The following is a 19,396-nucleotide window of genomic DNA, read 5'->3' on the forward strand; positions in this document are numbered from 1 at the left end:
TCCCAGCCACTCACTGCAGATCTAACCTTCTGTCCACACACACACAGAGCCAGCGCTGCCTCCGCTTCCAGCTCTTGTCATTTTCTAGTCTCAGAACTGACCCTTTTCTTGTGCACATTCATCCCAGTTCCTCCCTTTGCCATTCAGAGTTTCTGGCCTTGCCACCTTTTGGGACATTTACCCCTAGTTTGTTTGAAGGGGCTGCTGAAAGAAGGATGGTGACAAGAGAAGGGTCAATAGAGGCAGTGGGGGTGAGCAAAGTCTTGCAATGTTTACTACAGTCAGATTCATTCTGGGAGTGGGAGAAGGTAGTGTCATCTGCGCATGACCTGAACTCAATAAGACATGCACCTTAGAATCTGTTGCTCACTCTGGTCCCTGTGCCTCAGCCCAGTCTGCTCCCATAGCCTACTCCCTTCACTTCAGCATGCTCTTCTCAAACTTACTTCTTCACTGAGCTCTTCAACTCCTCCTCCAGCAGGTCAAGCACATCACTGACACCTAACTCCACACTGATCTCGTCCACAAGTTTCTGCTTCTTGGGAGCTTTGGGTTTTTTCTCTTCCACTTTGGTGGCTGTGCTGTCACCAGGACTTTTGGACATTTCTTCCTCTTTCCCGGATTCTTCCTTGTCTTTGGGATCCTGTGTCAGAGAAGGAACTCCAGGATAAATAAAAAGACCAATTTGCAGTACCATTTCACTTGCAACAAATATTTTGAAGAGCAGCACACAAGAACACGATAAGGGAGATTTGAGCTCCCAGGGTTAAGTAAATAGGCTAGTGTTCTACATCTATAAAAATAGATTTGCACATCTGCAGCGCCTTAATGCTTCACAGGCCGAGAGGCCTTGTTTCCACTGTGAAAAAGGTATATTCTTAACTCAAGTTAGTTAAATAGTGCTAAAATCCTAGAGGAGACAAGGCTTCTCCTTTGTCTTTAACTCTACCTGCTTGCTTGTGTGAGAATTACAAACTGTCCTGTCTTTTCTAGGATTTTACTTCCAAGTAGATAAGGAATTAAAAAAACCAAAAAAAACAAACCAAAAAAAAAAACCCCTCAACATACCTTTTTTCACTGTTAAGGCAGGGCCTTAGTGCTTCCCAGACAGGGAAGCCAAGGAACAAAAATGAACCAAATGCCCAAGATTACATGGGGATTTCAGACTAGAGCCAGAAGTCTCAGCTCCCAGTCCCGAGCTGCAAACAGCAGGCCATATTTTTATTCAGAACAGTGCATGACTGCCTCTCATAGACTTTCGCACACAACAGCTTTGCAGTTACCAGCTCAGAATGGCACTGTAGGTACAACACAGCAAGATAAGGATCAAATGTAAAGTGGCCTTGGAAGGAGAGAGTGGATTGGTATAAAAATAGCCAGAGCTTCGCGAACCAGCTGAGCGGCAGCGAACCAGCTGAGCAGCGGGGACAGCAGAGCAGCTCACAGCAGGAGTTTGCCTGGGAGTTCGCCTGGAGTGAGCCCAGTGAGGCTTATGTCTTGCAAACTGCTCTGAGGAAGCTCATAGTAGGAAGGTGATATGGAAGGGGGGGGTTCAGCTGTTGTGACCTGCACTGGATGTGCCATGTTTGTCTTTCTTCCACAGGACAGAAGCGACTTTGTCTGTACAAAGTGCAAGCTGGTCTCCATATTGGAAGAGAAGATTGAAGGTCTGGAGCAACAGATAACGACCCTGCGTTGCATACGAGAAACTGAGGATTTTCTAGACAAAACTCAGGATAGGCTTCTAGGGGCACAAAGCTCTAAAGATATAGAACAGGTTGCACAGAGGAGCCAAGAGGCCAGTGAAGAAGCTTGGCAACATGTGACCTCCAGAAGAGGTAAGCGGAATGTCCGGGTTCCAGTAACACAGACACAGGTAACTAACCGCTTTCATGTTCTCTCCGCAGGTACCGTTGCGGAGAGTGGACCAGATGATATGTCTGGGGCGAGAAAGCAGAAGGAGATTCCGCTGGTTGGAAGGCATGAGATGCGATGTCCTGAGGTTGGGGGTTCCACGACCACCACTCCCAAGAGGAGAAGGTGGGTGGTGGTGGTCGGGGACTCTCTCCTCCGGGGGACTGAGTCATCTATCTGCCGCCCTGACCGGGAAAACCGAGAAGTCTGCTGCTTGCCGGGGGCTAAGATTCGCGATGTGACGGAGAGACTGCCGAGACTCATCAAGCCCTCGGATCGCTACCCCTTCCTGCTTCTCCACGTGGGCACCAATGATACTGCCAAGAATGACCTTGAGCGGATCACTGCGGACTACGTGGCTCTGGGAAGAAGGATAAAGGAGTTTGAGGCGCAAGTGGTGTTCTCGTCCATCCTCCCCGTGGAAGGAAAAGGCCTGGGTAGGGACCTTCGAATCGTGGAAGTCAATGAATGGCTACGCAGGTGGTGTCGGAGAGAAGGCTTTGGATTCTTTGACCATGGGATGGTGTTCCATGAAGGAGGAGTGCTGGGCAGAGACGGGCTCCATCTTACGAAGAGAGGGAAGAGCATCTTTGCCAGCAGGCTGGCTAACCTAGTGAGGAGGGCTTTAAACTAGGTTCACCGGGGGAAGGAGACCAAAGCCCTGAGGTAAGTGGGAAAGAGGGATACCGGGAGGAAGCACAGGCAGAAATGTCTGTGAGGGGAGGGCTCCTGCCTCATACTGGGAATGAGGGGCGATCAGCAGGTTATCTCAAGTGCTTATATACGAATGCACAAAGCCTTGGAAACAAGCAGGGAGAACTGGAGGTCCTGGTGATGTCAAGGAACTATGATGTGATTGGAATCACAGAGACTTGGTGGGATAACTCACATGACTGGAGTACTGTCATGGATGGTTATAAACTGTTCAGGAAGGACAGGCAGGGCAGAAAAGGTGGGGGAGTAGCACTGTATGTAAGGGAGCAGTATGACTGCTCAGAGCTCCGGTACGAAACTGTAGAAAAACCTGAGTGTCTCTGGATTAAGTTTAGAAGTGTGTGCAACAAGAGTGATGTAGTGGTGGGAGTCTGCTATAGACCACCGGACCAGGGGGATGAGGTAGATGAGGCTTTCTTCCGGCAGCTCACGGAAGCTACTAGATCGCATGCCCTGATTCTCATGGGTGACTTTAATTTTCCTGATATCTGCTGGGAAAGCAATACTGCGGTGCATAGACAATCCAGGAAGTTTTTGGAAAGCGTAGGGGACAATTTCCTGGTGCAAGTGCTAGAGGAGCCAACTAGGGGGGGCGCTTTTCTTGACCTGCTGCTCACAAACCGGGTAGAATTAGTGGGGGAAGCAAAAGTGGATGGGAATCTGGGAGGCAGTGACCATGAGTTGGTTGAGTTCAGGATCCTGACGCAGGGAAGAAAGGTAAGCAGCAGGATACGGACCCTGGACTTCAGGAAAGCAGACTTCGACTCCCTCAGGGAACGGATGGCCAGGATCCCCTGGGGGACTAACTTGAAGAGGAAAGGAGTCCAGGAGAGCTGGCTGTATTTCAAGGAATCCCTGTTGAGGTTACAGGGACAAACCATCCCAATGAGTCGAAAGAATAGTAAATATGGCAGGCGACCAGCTTGGCTTAACGGTGAAATCCTAGCGGATCTTAAACATAAAAAAGAAGCTTACAAGAAGTGGAAGGTTGGACATATGACCAGGGAAAAGTATAAAAATATTGCTCGGGCATGTAGGAATGAAATCAGGAGGGCCAAATCGCACCTGGAGCTGCAGCTAGCGAGAGATGTCAAGAGTAACAAGAAGGGTTTCTTCAGGTATGTTGGCAACAAGAAGAAAGCCAAGGAAAGTGTGGGCCCCTTACTGAATGAGGGAGGCAACCTAGTGACAGAGGATGTGGAAAAAGCTAATGTACTCAATGCTTTTTTTGCCTCTGTTTTCACTAACAAGGTCAGCTCCCAGACTGCTACGCTGGGCATCACAAAATGGGGAAGAGATGGCCAGAACCTCTGTGGAGATAGAGGTGGTTAGGGACTATTTAGAAAAGCTGGACGTGCACAAGTCCATGGGGCCAGACGAGTTGCATCCGAGAGTGCTGAAGGAATTGGCGGCTGTGATTGCAGAGCCATTGGCCATTATCTTTGAAAACTCGTGGCGAACCGGGGAAGTCCCGGATGACTGGAAAAAGGCTAATGTAGTGCCAATCTTTAAAAAAGGGAAGAAGGAGGATCCTGGGAACTACAGGCCAGTCAGCCTCACCTCAGTCCCTGGAAAAATCATGGAGCAGGTCCTCAAAGAATCAATCTTGAAGTACTTGCATGAGAGGAAAGTGATCAGGAACAGCCAGCATGGATTCACCAAGGGAAGGTCATGCCTGACTAATCTAATCGCCTTTTATCATGAGATTACTGGTTCTGTGGATGAAGGGAAAGCAGTGGATGTATTGTTTCTTGACTTTAGCAAAGCTTTTGACACGGTCTCCCACAGTATTCTTGTCAGCAAGTTAAGGAAGTATGGGCTGGATGAATGCACTATAGGGTGGGTAGAAAGCTGGCTAGACTGTCGGGCTCAACGGGTAGTGATCAATGGCTCCATGTCTAGTTGGCAGCCAGTGTCAAGTGGAGTGCCCCAGGGGTCGGTCCTGGGGCCGGTTTTGTTCAATATCTTCATAAATGATCTGGAGGATGGTGTGGATTGCACTCTCAGCAAATTTGCGGACGATACTAAACTGGGAGGAGTGGTAGATACGCTGGAGGGGAGGGATAGGATACAGAAGGACCTAGACAAATTGGAGGATTGGGCCAAAAGAAATCTGATGAGGTTCAATAAGGATAAGTGCAGGGTCCTGCACTTAGGACGGAAGAATCCAATGCACCGATACAGACTAGGGACCGAATGGCTAGGCAGCAGTTCTGCGGAAAAGGACCTAGGGGTGACAGTGGACGAGAAGCTGGATATGAGTCAGCAGTGTGCCCTTGTTGCCAAGAAGGCCAATGGCATTTTGGGATGTATAAGTAGGGGCATAGCGAGCAGATCGAGGGACGTGATCGTCCCCCTCTATTCGACATTGGTGAGGCCTCATCTGGAGTACTGTGTCCAGTTTTGGGCCCCACACTACAAGAAGGATGTGGATAAATTGGAGAGAGTCCAGCGAAGGGCAACAAAAATGATTAGGGGTCTAGAACACATGACTTATGAGGAGAGGCTGAGGGAGTTGGGATTGTTTAGCCTGCAGAAGAGAAGAATGAGAGGGGATTTGATAGCTGCTTTCAACTACCTGAAAGGGGGTTCCAAAGAGGATGGCTCTAGACTGTTCTCAATGGTAGCAGATGACAGAACGAGGAGTAATGGCCTCAAGTTGCAGTGGGGGAGGTTTAGATTGGATATTAGGAAAAACTTTTTCACTAAGAGGGTGGTGAAACACTGGAATGCGTTGCCTAGGGAGGTGGTGGAATCTCCTTCCCTGGAAGTTTTTAAGGTCAGGCTTGACAAAGCCCTGGCTGGGATGATTTAACTGGGAATTGGTCCTGCTTCGAGCAGGGGGTTGGACTAGATGACCTTCAGGGGTCCCTTCCAACCCTGATATTCTATGATTCTATGAAATCCAAAGGGCAATGGGAAGCAATACTGAACACATCCTTCTGAGGATGAGGCAAATGTCAAGGGAAAGGGTTCTCTGCAGGGAAAACTCCAACAACTCAAGTGAACTTTGGCAAGGGGTCTCCCAACACTCAGCTTCAGACCCTGAGTGAAGGTCACTCCCCACTTCCGCCCCTAAGGAGCAAGGATTTATTTCAGTGGCTTGTCGGTTAAGGGTTTATTTTCAGAGATAGTGAGCAGGAACAAAGCTGTGGTGCTCAGCCTGCGCACATGGGGTAGAATCTCTCACATCCTCCCCTATTATTTCCAGTTAGATCCCAGTCCTGAGGTACAACTGCACATAATGTCACCATTTTAGGCAGTCTCCCTTTGCAGAGTCAGCTGCTCACCTGAGATGCTGTTTTTTCTCCTTCCTCCTGTCTCTCTGCTTCTGGAGGGACAGCTTCTGCTTTATCCTGCATTGAAGATGGCTGCTGCTTCTCTTCCCCTTGCTCCTCGCTCACTGTCCCTTCTCCCTCCTTCTGGTCTGGTTTCTCCCCCTGTTCTTTTCCTGTTTCTGCCTGGCTCTCCTCTTCCTCCTGGGCAGCAGGGAGGAAAGTGCCACAGTTTTTTAATGGAAATCCCATGCAGATGTGTCACACAGACAGGGCAGGCTCATACCGGAAGCTTGGCATTCAACATGGCACAAAGGCTACAAGAGAAGAACAGGGACTGGGCAGGCCAGTGATGACTTTAAGAAAGTCACCATATCACCTTGGAACCACAACCCTTTTCTATTCCTGGGAAAGAAAACAGACTCCTATTGGCAACACAGGAGCAGCCAGGCCCAAGTGTTCTGTGTAGCAGGAGAACCTGCCAAGAGCCTATAATGATGAGATGCAGGAGAGTGTAGCCTACACAGCGAGGCTCCAGAAAGGAGACTGGAATGACAGAGAAAGAGACTTCATCAGGGAAGCAGCCTTGGCAGCATTTGCCCAAGGGACTGCCACCAGAAGGCCTGTATGTTTATTTTTAACGCAGCATTAGACTTTGAGACATGTACAAACTTCTACAATGTGTAGTTTTTAATCTTGGTGTCCTGCTGGTCACCCTGATTTTGTTTGTGTTTAATTACTGCCTCCTCTATTTTGCAGCCAGGACTGCATCCAGTCGGAGTCCCATCTTCCCATCAAAGCCAGCACCTCACCTGAACAGTCTCTGTCAGGTTCTCTCCCGTTTCCAGTGTAGGACCTCCTCCTCCAAACAGGCTAGAGATTGTGTTGCCAAGTTCTGCAGGAGAAAAAAATAACTCAAAATGTCAGTCTTTGAAGCAGTCTGGAGGACAGTGTGAGAGGAGGAGGAAGAACAGCAACAGCAGGAGGGAGTGACATGCATCAGTCAGGGGTTTGGTAACTCAGATTTTCTTGATTTTAAAATCATGAATTCTGTATAAGTGCCTCTCCAAGGTCCAACAGTAATCCATGGGCAGCCTGGGATCCTGACAATATTTGCTGTAAAAACTCTTGCACTACCATTGCTAGCTCTTTCCCTCCCTGCACATCCTCCTGTATACAAACTACTGGGCCCTCATCTCTGCAAAAGCATAACCTGGAATCTGCCTCTCCAAACGGTGATAGAGTTTTCCACTGTTCACTTCCCTAGGAAACCTCCACCCATATGCACTCTCATCCCTCCTTCCTACACACCAGCTATAAGTCTCTGCAGTTGCCCTCAAAGCAGGACAATGGAAAGCTTCCAGTCAGTGGCATCACGGCCCAACCAACGAGGAGGGAGAGTGCGAAGCACCAGATGTGCAAGACTTCCACTGCTGCCCTCAAGACAAAAGTAAAGGGATTTGTTTCCTTCTAAATACACCCCTTCACTGAGGAAGGTGAAAATGCAGCTCCCTTGTATTACTCATGCATGTGGTGCATACCCGGATGTTGTACTGATGGGCACCTTAGGAGCGTGCATGACGCTTTCAGGGAGACTTGCCCCCTCACCTAGAAGCACATGCTCAGGGCCATTAAGTTATTTTGGATCTGCTAACATAATAGGCAGGTACTTGCGACCCTAAGGATTCCTCAGTGCCAAAAGAATTCACTGTTCTTTAACAAATCCCATCAGGCCTGTCAACCTCACTACACACCTAGCATACTACTTTTGTAGTATTTATCTATAAAGAACATCATGTAAGATCTTAAATGAAAACCAGGATCTCACTGGTCAGTTATATAAAATTGCAAAACATATGCACTGTAGCTATGTAAGGAGTTATGCGCATATAGGCTTGAAAATACACATTTTAAGTCTGAATCAAAGTAAGTTTGACAGACAGGTTTTTGACAGACAAAAAGGAGTCTATTCACCTGTCTGCCTCAGTTCACATGTACATTAAACACTGTGAGCCAACACAACAGAAGGTCTGTTTGCATATGAAATCAACGTGAGATATGAAGTCAGCACACCAGGGAGTAAGCCCCGGGGTAATCCTGACTCAGGGGACAAACAATGGATTTTTGGTGTGATATAAGGAAAAGGATCCCATTATCCCTCAGCGAGGAAGCAAAAACAGTGCTTTTTGCATTCATTATAGAGGAATCTCAGCCAGGTTGGCTAGAGACGTTGAGGGATGAGGAACTCCGATGAAGTGAGCTGTAGCTCACGAAAGCTCATGCTCAAATAAATTGGTTAGTCTCTAAGGTGCCACAAGTACTCCTTTTCTTTTTGCGAATACAGACTAACACGGCTGTTACTCTGAAACTTGTTAATTAAGTAAGTAAGTTAAGTTTAGGTTCTACCAAGCATGTTATACTTTTTGTTTTACATGGAAACATTTCTGTTTCCATTATTATTCTTGCTGCTACTTCAATCTCAGCTTTCAACAACTTATGATTGTTTTCATTATAAATATATCTCTGTGCTATGGTGTTACGAAGCACCTGATCCCGAGTTGTAACACTCGGGCTGTGTTTAATTTTGTTCCCTTAGAGATAGCAAACTGGATAATTTCTGTGAGCGGCCAATGGTTAACAGCTGGGCACCACAGGAAATGCTCTGAGGTCTTGGGGGGGGGGGGGGGGCGGCGCGGGGGGTGCCTATAGTGCTTGTGTTGCCAGAGGCTGTTGGTTTCAGGAAGCTGAGTTACAACATGCATAGATAAGACTGCTTCACACTAAGGGCAAGTAATTGTGAAGTGCCTCACAACCCTGGGTACCTGTGGGGAGCGTCAGAGTACTTCACTTAATTGGTCACTTGTCCCCAGCTGCCAGACCTGTCTCTTTCAGAGAAATGTGGTGCAGTTAACTGTTGGAGTTATGATGATTTCAAAGCAACAGCTGGTCTGAATACAAAACGTGAACAGTACAGTGTATTTACTTGTTAATGTTGACTCCTCCTCTGGTTTGTCCTCCACTACAGTTTCAAATACAGACTCCACCTGGAAGTAGACACAATGAGAGAATATATTTAAAAAAAGGTCTCTTAGCAGCACCTGTAGAGATAGGATAGGGAGACTGCACAAGGAAGGGAGGAGAACATAGATGGCACTAGCTGGCTGGCACTTACCCGGTCAAGGCTAAGCACTCCACTCTCATCCAGATTGAAGTGAGCTTTGATGCCTTTGGACTCATAATCTGAGTGCTTCCTGAAACTATCCCCGACTCCTTTCAGCCTCACAATGGTGAGATTCAAGGACCCAAAGGCTCTGGGGGGAACCAAGGCAAGATTGAGAGAATGAACAGACACCAACCAAAGAAGCCTAAACTGCAAAGTGGGCAGCCATCCCTCTTCCCCAACTTTACTTCAGCATTGTCCCCAATATACTCCCAGCTCTGCCCCACTTTGGAGCTTCAGCCAAATTCCAGACACTGAACAGGCTGCCATTTCTGGTGTCATTCATATTGGTTCACACACTTAGCGTCAGTTACACACACAAATTGGGACCCCCCACCCCATCTGCCATATTGCAACCGTTCCAATGCCACTCACTGGCAAAGTGTCTGAACAGGCAACAGAAAGCAGGGTACTTCTTCACACCAATGCCCTATGGTAATCAGTTGTTTCTGATGGGAAGGTCACAGACTCAACAAGTGAGCCCAAGAACCAGAGCTGGGATAGCCAGAGAGGGAGTCTGCACACATACAAAAGAGAAGTTAGTGCTGGCAAAAGGTGTCAGAACAACTGTCTTGGGGACTAGAATCATCCGTCCACAGAACAGGCAGCCCTGAGGCAGTGGAAGTGTGAGCTTTCCCCATACTGCCCTCCCCCAATAGGCCTGACCTGGAAGTACTAGCTCTAGAATGAAAGGGGAGTTGAGTCTCCACAGTACTACCGCAGTAGCAACAGGTCCTTTAACCCTTGGCCCTTCTAGTGAAAATGCCAGCTAGGGACCAGTTAGAGCGGAGAGGAAACTTCTCGCTACTGCGATGTTAGATAACTACTTGGCTTTCTCAGTTATATAAGGATTGCAGCAAAGATTCTGAAATTGTGCATCTTTGGCCATCCATCTGCATGCAAACTTCTCCAGCGAAGCACCTATCAGCCTGGAGGCAAGTCTGTGCAAATGCCTATCACCACTCACCGCAGGTCATCCTGGCTCAGGAAAGCCAAGTCTCCGTAGTTGACATAGAATTCAAAGTCATCTGTGTAGCGGTTGAAGGTGATGACCTTGCGCTGTGGATATGGTGCCATGCGCTGGAACAAAATTCGCTTGTTGTGCTTCAAGCTCTTGGATTTATCCTCCTCCTCAACTTCGCGGGTGAACTCCACCTGCATCATGTGAGCAAAGGCAGACAATCAGACACTAACAGGAAGATTTTGCCCTACCTTGCATCTTTGATCACTGGATTCCAAAGCACTTGGTAGACAATCCTTACCCACCTTATGGGGACTGTAAGCATTACCCCATGTTACCAGATAAAGAAGTGAGAGACTTGCCCAATGCACCCAGGGTGAATACTTTAGCATCATTCCTTCCAGTGGCTCCACATACGATTCCAGACTGAGCACCATTTCCCCTTCAGCACTAAAACCTGTAGGTTTTCCTAATGCCATTCCAGTGCCTCAAGGTCCCATTGTTTATTTATAATCACTTCTCCCAATGCCACCCCACACTATACCCTCCTCCCGAAAAGAGACAACAGGGGAAGCTCACCTGGATGGGGAAGATAGCTGCATCCCGAACAATGAAGGGCTTGACCTTAAAGGCTTTGCTCAGAGCAGCCGCCTGGTAGACTGCACCCATAGCAGCAGCCTCGTCTGCATTGATGTTCTTCCCCAGTTCATCTCTGCAAAGCAAGGGGGAGGGATATGCAAGCTTCTCTATCACTAGTACAAACACAAGGTTGTTGAGAAAAGGCATGTGGCAGAGAGGCCTCATTTACTTACTTGCCCACGGCTTTCAGCAAAATCTCCTGCACTTTGGGGACTCGGGTGGCACCTCCCACTAGAATCACCTGGTCAATTTCATCCTAGGAGTTCACAGACAATCAGTTTCTGCCTTGAGAATGTATTTTTGGAAAAGCCAAGTTCACTGCTTCAGTATCCCCCCACCATCCACTGTTTAGTGCTCTGCAAGCAGTCCACTACCAACCCTGTTCTCCAAAACAAGACTGGGGTCCAAAAATCTTAAGTCCTTATTTCAGTAAATTCCCAAAGTAGTTGTGCCTGAGTGAGTACTTCAAGATCAGGCCCAACAGACATGAGTGATTTACAGAGCAGCTGTCTCCAGCATCTGGGACGCCGCACTTTATTTAACAAAAATCAAACCCAGATCAGGCTCCATACCAGAGGAGCCAGTTATTGAAACAGTGGTCCAGAGAAGAGGAGATAGAAACCACAGCCATGAAAAGTGCTGAAGCAAAGAGGCTAAGGCACCTGCCACCTTAGAAGCTAAGCATCGAACAAATGAAATGAAATGTCTCTCTGAAGATAGTCACATCTGGCCATAACCAGTCAGGCATGTGCCCTCTGGAGAGACATCCAGAGATGAGATTCCTGATCTATGGTGAAAGTTAGGCCAACCTCAGATGCCTCCAAGAGATGTGGGGGAGACAGATTCTGAAGTCCTCAAAATTAAGGGCTTTTTAATAGTCAGTAAAACCCTGATCCAAATCCCTAGCTCATAGGCAACCAGTCCACATGGCAATCACAGAAACCTGTTTGACATGGTGTAAGTGCATGCCCTCAACCCCCTCAAATTTCTCAGCCTTGTGGACCATGCCCAACCTGTCTCTTCCCTGGACTCCTTCAGAGAGTCTTCTGTGACGCAGCCCTCTGTCCATGTCATTCAACAATCCATTCCCCTTCTGGGGTTCAGCTTTAAACAAAATATAATTCACCTGACTTCAATTTCTTGAATCTTGTAGGCCCTAGCTCAGGACTCCTCTCCTTCAGAGAGACCTGTCTCCTCTCCATGTCCCCCAAACTGAGTTCCTTCAAGCTACTTATAAAGCTTAGCTCTGCCTCCTCTGTCCAGGGGGTAATTAGTTAAACTCTCTCCCCCTCCCCCACAGTACGGAGCATGACTAACGGGGGGGGGGTGGGGGGGTGGTCTTTTCCCTTGCCTTGCTGGTGATGGGGGTAAACCCCCATTACACATGGCAATGTGGTAACTTCTGCACTGCCACCTCTGCCCTCAGGAAGACAGAAGCCTGCACTTCTCAGCAGGGTGAGTTACCTTCCCAAACCAGACCCCTCTCAAACAGCAATGGTTGTGATGCAACAGCAGCTCAGCATCAGAGGACCCCACATTTATCGAAGTATCCCTGGACCTACCAGGTTCATCTCTGCGCTGCTCAGGGCCTGTAGCACAGGCCCTGGAACCCGCTGGAATAAGTCGGAGCACAAGTTCTCAAACTCTTGCCTGGAGACCTTGGCCTTGAAGTCCACGTCATCCAATAGTCCCTCAATCTGTCCAGGAAGTCAGAGAGGAAAAAGCCATCAGCTTCACATCACACAGCATTCTCCAAGCTAACATTTTTCCGACTCCTACTGGGTTAGCTTATGTGTTCCAGACACTCCACTGCACCTTAAGAATGCAGCCTATCCTTTTACATCCCCATCCCTCTCCCGGTGCTGGAGGGACACAAGACATGGTGCCTTGGATGTAACAGCTGTCTAAATCTCATGCTCCTGGTAGCCATTTAGGGACAGACTTCTCCTAATCTCCTGCAAAGGTCTAAACATTTCTCAAAACTAGTAACATGATGGACAAACTGGTGAGAACCTGGATTTTGCTGCTTGTTAAGCGAAATCAGTTTAGAAAAGCCACCAGCATTGGAGTCTCCTGGGCAAGGGTGGAGGGAGAGAACATTGTAGTGTAAAGATTACGTAAAGCAGAGAGACAGAGCTCTCCCAGGCTCACTCTTAACCCAAGTCATCCCGGTTCCTGAGGAAGGGGGATTTCCTGCAGCACAGGGACATACCTGGGCCACATGGTCAGCATTAGCACTCAGGATAGTTTTCAGGCGGTTGGCCTCCTTTAGCAGCTTAGCCATGGCCCGGAGATTCTGCCGAACATCTTTTGAAGGCTGCTGCTTGTTGAAGAGTTTCACCAGGTAATCCCGGAGCCGGTGCTCCATCTCCAATCCCCCTAGGGTGCGGTCGAATCTGAGCAGAGAATAGGAACCAGAAGCAGACACTTAGCCTGGATGGATTAAGTCAATAATGGAACCTGGAGTTACAAGTACCTTCCCCACCCAGAAGAGAGTTCCAGAGCTGGCCTGGATTTTACAAGAGCATGCAAGAATTCTCTCAACTGCAAACCATTTATAACAAGAACAATATGCTGCAAAGAGGGATTGCATGCAATCCTGAATGCTACACAATTCTCTCCACACGAAGTTCCAGTGCATGGCTTTGCTTTATAAACAACAACGTGACTTTAAACATAAAAGTTTGGCTTTTAATATCACTGATCAAAAAACTCGAGCCCTCGCAGCTGCATGAGGCTAGTTGTTCCTGATATTTCTCTTTACATCATCACATGGAATTCTAAAGGTGTCTATCCCCCAATAAGTTTTAAACCCTACACATTTAAGACCTTGTTTTCAGCCGGTTTCAATCAGCCATGGAAAACTGAGCACAAGGCAATAGTACTGCAACACACTCAGCTAGGAGTGACTATGAATGGATATCGTGTCTGCTCAGAAGAACAAATGCACCATTCGAACGAGATGAATTCACCACCCCAACAGCCTTCGAGCAGAGGGGCTTCATAACAGACACACTAAAAGTGCCCGAGGTGATGAGCTCCTGAAAAGTCAGGCTCTGTCTAACTCAGATCCCGAAGTTATCTCCTTACAACTAGTTCTTTAAACATTATGGGCGGGAAGACACTGTGGTCTTTTATGTTCAGCCGCAAGACACCCTCAACCTCCATAGCACGGTCATCCTTCCGCTCCTACCAAGCCTTGTATTATCTCCTCCCCAAAAGGATGTCAAACTTCCTCAGCCCAATGAGCCAACTTCTACTATCTCACATACAAGTAAACTATGCTAAAAGTGTTATTTAGGTTTACAACTGTAAATCCAGCTAGCAAACGCCAGACTTAGTTGCCTGTGAAATCTTGTGCATACACATTATGAGACCGTCTTTAATTACACATACTGTCTATCCCTACAGCCCTAGAACCCCTGCCTCATTCGGTACTGTACATGGGTTGGACAAAGAGACTGAATTAAGATTGCATGGGCAACTATACATATGGCATTTCCTAACCTTTGAGTGCTTTATTTTAATACTAAATATATTTTAATGTAGTTTTTTTAAAAAAATGTAATTTGTAAGGGGTTTTTATTTTTTTTTGGTAAAAAAAAGAGAGAGAGACTTGTGTACAAGTGTGACCACCATATCATAGCAATCATATACCTTCAGCACTACAGCACAGACTGTTGCCACTTGAGCTACTGTACTAACTACATTATCTGACAGCAGGAGAAAGTTGTTTTCCCAGAAGGGGGATGGGATGCTTATACCCTATGAGTCTAGCAGGTGGTTGTAGGGAGCCTAGCTAGCTTTATCCCCTCCCAATCAAAAACCCAGGAGGTGGTCTCTCCTGCTCCACGTGGTACTCCCAGAGTGAATGATGGGACACATTCTGGATCGGGGGAAGCCCAGCTCAGCCCAGCTATCCCACTTCCCCCCACAGCTACAGATGCCCTGGCAGCATCCAGGTGTTCTTACATTACAGCATGTGGTGCTGCTGCTGCTTTGTTAGCAGCGTAGGCCCCGAGGAACAGAAGCAAAAGAAGGGAATTTATTTATTTTTTAAAATTATTAACTCAGCTAAAACCTGAACAGAATTTCATGGAATAAAGGAGAGGCACAGCTCTACCCCCAGGCTTTTGTCCATGTCAAATTTCAAAGACCTGTCAAAAACAATTCTCAAAAAAATAGTCACAAGAACCTTTTATAATAGAAAGTGTTCGGTACTCTATACACACAAGGGTCGCTATCAGCTACACATAAAAGTTTGGCAACATGTCCACATTCCAACTATCCTTTGCATGAAGTGAAGTCACCCAAGTTACTTTTTGACTGAATCCTCCCACCCAAGGCACCCTGCCCGACTCCAGCTTTTGTCTGAAAACTCATGTTTGAAACTAGTTTCGAAATGCAGCCCATTCTGTGTTTAGAAGAGCCAGCAAAGTAAATATTTTCTTTTAAGTATGGGACCCAAGAGAAATTCTTACCCGACCCCCCGAATCTGCAGCTGAGGCTGGGTCCCTGAGTCCTTGGTTTTCACTGTCTGATAAGTCACTATCGTACATACAGTGCTTCCTGCTCCCATGTCATAAAACATGATATTCTGTAAAGAAGAAACCAGAGAAGGCGAAGTAAGGTTCCGGGGTATTTTGTCCCTGAATGGGAAGGAGAGAAGATCTTGGAGATCACACAGCTTGGAATGGGACAGGCACTGATCATTCAGTAAATTTGCTCCAGTCCACTGAGAGACAGCAAAGCACAGTTACTCAACATTAGACTTGCAGCAATAGCCATGAGGACTGGAAGCCTGTAATAACGGACCTACCGAGTGCGTCCTTATTTCTCCCACACTTCTATTTTATAAAGTAGAAAACAGAATGAATGCTTTTCTCACCAGGAGTTCCTTCAATCTGAGGAACTCCCAAGTATTTTACAAACAACCTCCCAGTCCCCAGTGAGGTAGGTCAGTATCATTGCCCCATTTTACAAGGGGGTGGGAGGTGGCGGGAAAACAAGTCAAGAGAGTGTGGTGAAGCTGACTAGAACCCAGGAGTCCCAACTCCCAGTTCCCCACTCTCTGCCCTACAAACTGCCTCTTTGCTTTTCATATCTTATCAGAAAGCGCAACAATTAGGAATGTACCTGCTGCTTTATACACGTGCTCTGTACTTAGTCTATACTTAGACAGGTCTGTAACAGCAAGTAACCAAGACAAGCACTCAACCAGCATGAGCACATCTTTACAGTTCGTCACTTTTAAATTTCCCACTCACTCAAGTGGAATTCAGTAGCACCCCCACCTCAGCACCAGCTGCATATACCTGTGCTGTGGCATTGATGTCCTTCCTCCTGAAGACCCCATAGTTCAGAGCCACAGCAGTGTTGTCATTGATCAGCTGCAGGACCTTCAGGTCTGCCATCTGAGCTGCATGCAGGACTGCCCTCCTCTCCGCCTGATTGAAGTATACAGGGACGGTGATCACTGCATCCTTTACAGGTTGTTCTGCAAAGCATGGAAGAGAAGAGGTTTTCCATGGGAGAGGCAAGTGCAAAAACTCCTCCATAATACAGCTATCAACATGCAAGTAACTATGGAGATTGTGACAGCAAAGTCAACGCCGCAGAGAGAGACTATAGGTCCATTTCAGCCCAGGTGAAACTGAAAGAAGTCATCAATGGAGTTGAATTTGTTTCAACGTTTCCACCTCAAATCCCCCAGGCTTCACAGCATCTTGTGAGATGGTCATACTCCCAGTATCTTCTGCGAAAGGAACATGTTCAATCTATTCAGACTTCAGCAATTAGTCTAGTCTTCCAGGATCCCAAAACCCCAGCCTGTAGATGACTGAATTCTCTCTGGGGTAAAATCTTGTTTGAACTCCCTTTAGTACAACTGCCTGAATTGTAAGTATGTTAACTACAGTCCTGTAATACAGCAGTAAGAACAGATCCAGCCAATTCTTCTGCAGTTTCCATTGCTGCTGGCATTTCTGATTAACAATACAGCGGTGAGAAGTCCATGGTTTAGTTGCTTTTATTAATTAATATTCCCCAAGGTAAACTCATATGTTTAAAAAAAAAAAATTAGCACTGGTGAAAGGAACCATCTATCAACAGAGCAGGTATAAGGTGGATGGCAGCAGGGCAAGTTTGCAGCTCTCCCGCCAAATTCCTATCACCATGCCTCAAGCCCTAACCAGCTCTAGAGATGAAAGAAGTCTTCAGTCTCTATATTTATTATCTTTAGAGGGTGCCAATATGAGGGCTAGTTAAAAAAAAACCACCAGATTTTTGCACTTTTTTTTAAATATATAAACACACGGGTACTTGTCCACAAGGAACTGGGCTAAGACATCACCAAACAGCCATCAGCTAGAAACTGTGGATAATTAGCAGCTTAAGCTTGATTTAAAGTTATGACTTCAAAGGTTAAATGATTCAACATCCTGTTTCTGATTCCCCAAGACATCCCATTTGAGACCTTCAAACCCAGTCCCCTCCAGTTTCCCTGTAAATTCCACATCCTCTGAAATTAAACAAAATAAACTGACCAATGTATGAATACTGTAAAAAAGCAACAATCATCCCAACCTGCAAATTCCTCAGCCAGACCACGTGAATAGTTCAGGACCATGCCCAGTATCTCTTCTGGAGAATACTGCATTTCACTGCAACACAAGGCAAGAATATAAAACCCTCCATCAGACAGGTACCAAAAGTTATATTCAACTGTAAAGCCAAAGCTTCTCTAGCAATTCTCACAAAACACTGGGCAGTATGGGATGAAGCACCAACATGACAGCCCAAAAAATCACATAAGCCTGAGGAATTATCGGATCCAGGGAAAAAATATGGAAAAGCTTTTCCCCCCAGAGAGTAAAAAAGGGTGATAGAACTGGCAACAAGGCTCTTGGAGAGGAGAGTATTCCCCTCTCCTCAACAAGGACAATGTGGCCCAAAGCTCCACTTTTAAACACACCAAATGGTAAAAATAAGCCATCAATGTAAAGTTCAGCAGGGACCACGTGAGAAACAGACACCACCTGCGTCCATAAATATGAAGTGGGAACATTATTATTTCAGAAGGTTATAATTCAACACGTTGGGATTGGTGAGCTCTGCTCACCAAAGGAAGTAGAGGCGCATACTCTCAGGTGGTGAGGTGGTGCCATAAAACCCAGAAATCAACAGATCACAGATGAGATGGGGGGTGAAGAGAGAGAGAAAAGAAAAGAAAGAAGGAACAAACAGGGATGGGTTACAAGTCACAGGGTCAAAACAAGGGATCTAAGCAGGACACTGTGCAGAGAACCCTGGACAACATCCCTGCCCCAAGAATTGGGGGATGTCATTCAGAGAAACTCTGCAGAGATGCACGAATGGTCAGGGGACCAGAAAAAGGCCTTTCAGATGCAGAGAATCCGCCATCCATCTCCCTCCTCCTGGGCTGACAGTCCTGGAATCCAAAGTGCTTAATTTATCCAGAGAATAAGCACAGTGCAGGCAGTGGCAGGGAAAGCTTCCCTCCTTTCCCCACGCTATCCTCTACCGAAGCGCTTTACTTGGAGCTGGACTGATGCCTTTGGGGCATCAGGGACCATAATCTTAACGGTCTCTGTTCTGAGACTGGCAAATGGCCAATTGCAGCAGTATTTGGGACGTCAGTCCCTGCTGCCTGGGAACTGTAATGACACCTCTCTCCTCCCAAGCTCACTTCACTGTTTTCACTACTGACCTGGGCAGAATTTGAACTGACAGGTTCCAAATCCAATAACTGGGCCTTTAAAATGGCCACTCCTTCCCAGAGAGATTTTATACCTCCATCTGTAACTGTCTGGAGCAGCTCTCCTAGAATGATACATACCACAAGCTTTCCTTGCTTGGCCATGCTACGGAGAAAGCTAAAACCAGCATTTCGCCTCTCTCTCTAGTGGTGAGAGTCAGCTGCCAACATGCTAGAGGAGACATTTCCCTGCAAGTTTCATAAGCAACAGCACAGCAGCGAAAGTCTCAGAAGGCAGTTGGAGTCGGTCACTCACTGGGACAGTTTGAAGATAACCGTCTGTCTCCTCTCATCCTTTACCAGCTCGTGTTGTGGGAAGCGCCAACGGTACAGTGTCACTTGGGGGTTATCTATGTGTTTACCCAGCAGGTCCTGAAAATATCTGAGTGCTATCTTCGGGTTCTTTATGGACTGCAGAAAGAAAGCAAGTCACCCGAAATTGTAAAACTCAGTCCTGACTCTCAGGGAACTTTCACTTAACCCCTCCCAACCAGCCTCACACGGTGTGCGTATATTTGGGAAAGAATATTTGCTATGAGAGCCAAGATTTACAGGCTGGTAAAAAGCAGAGACAAAACCACATGTAACTAGGGTTCCCATAGGACAAATAATACAAGGTGAGGGGGTAAAATCTCTTAACTTGGGCACTCAGAAACCCATCTCCAAGGGACTAGTGTAGAGAATACACATGGAATGCGGGTTTTGTATACAGGTATATATACACAACACATGCAGCTGGAATTTATGTGAGTTGGTTTGTTGTCTTACCATTCCCACCGCGCTATCGCCAAAGAGACGCTCATTTTCTTTCAGAGCTACAGTCACTGGCGTTTTCCTATGTGACTCTCTAAGCAAGAAAAAAGGATTAAAAATATGACAGGTAGACATTCATTGCA

General features: G+C 46.9%; 1 protein-coding gene across 2 annotated transcripts in view; it reads right to left on the reverse strand.

The window, feature by feature from the left end:
• The window catches only part of HYOU1 (hypoxia up-regulated 1), a 34,172-nt gene that overhangs the window by 9,596 nt on the left and 5,180 nt on the right, over positions 1 to 19,396 (reverse strand). For both annotated transcript variants that reach the window (XM_077839852.1, XM_077839853.1), the window contains exons 4-18: positions 19,269 to 19,347; positions 18,757 to 18,911; positions 17,309 to 17,385; positions 16,039 to 16,220; positions 15,205 to 15,320; positions 12,936 to 13,119; positions 12,286 to 12,420; positions 10,897 to 10,979; positions 10,664 to 10,796; positions 10,091 to 10,278; positions 9,076 to 9,214; positions 8,887 to 8,947; positions 6,716 to 6,798; positions 5,919 to 6,107; positions 447 to 643 (exon numbers count right to left, since the gene is read on the reverse strand). In XM_077839852.1, coding sequence (XP_077695978.1) covers positions 447 to 643; positions 5,919 to 6,107; positions 6,716 to 6,798; positions 8,887 to 8,947; positions 9,076 to 9,214; positions 10,091 to 10,278; positions 10,664 to 10,796; positions 10,897 to 10,979; positions 12,286 to 12,420; positions 12,936 to 13,119; positions 15,205 to 15,320; positions 16,039 to 16,220; positions 17,309 to 17,385; positions 18,757 to 18,911; positions 19,269 to 19,347 — 2,001 coding nt within the window. The remainder of the gene's footprint in view (positions 1 to 446; positions 644 to 5,918; positions 6,108 to 6,715; positions 6,799 to 8,886; positions 8,948 to 9,075; positions 9,215 to 10,090; positions 10,279 to 10,663; positions 10,797 to 10,896; positions 10,980 to 12,285; positions 12,421 to 12,935; positions 13,120 to 15,204; positions 15,321 to 16,038; positions 16,221 to 17,308; positions 17,386 to 18,756; positions 18,912 to 19,268; positions 19,348 to 19,396) is intronic.

This window comes from Eretmochelys imbricata, chromosome 22, assembly GCF_965152235.1.
Source record: "Eretmochelys imbricata isolate rEreImb1 chromosome 22, rEreImb1.hap1, whole genome shotgun sequence".
Taxonomy (NCBI): domain Eukaryota; kingdom Metazoa; phylum Chordata; order Testudines; family Cheloniidae; genus Eretmochelys; species Eretmochelys imbricata.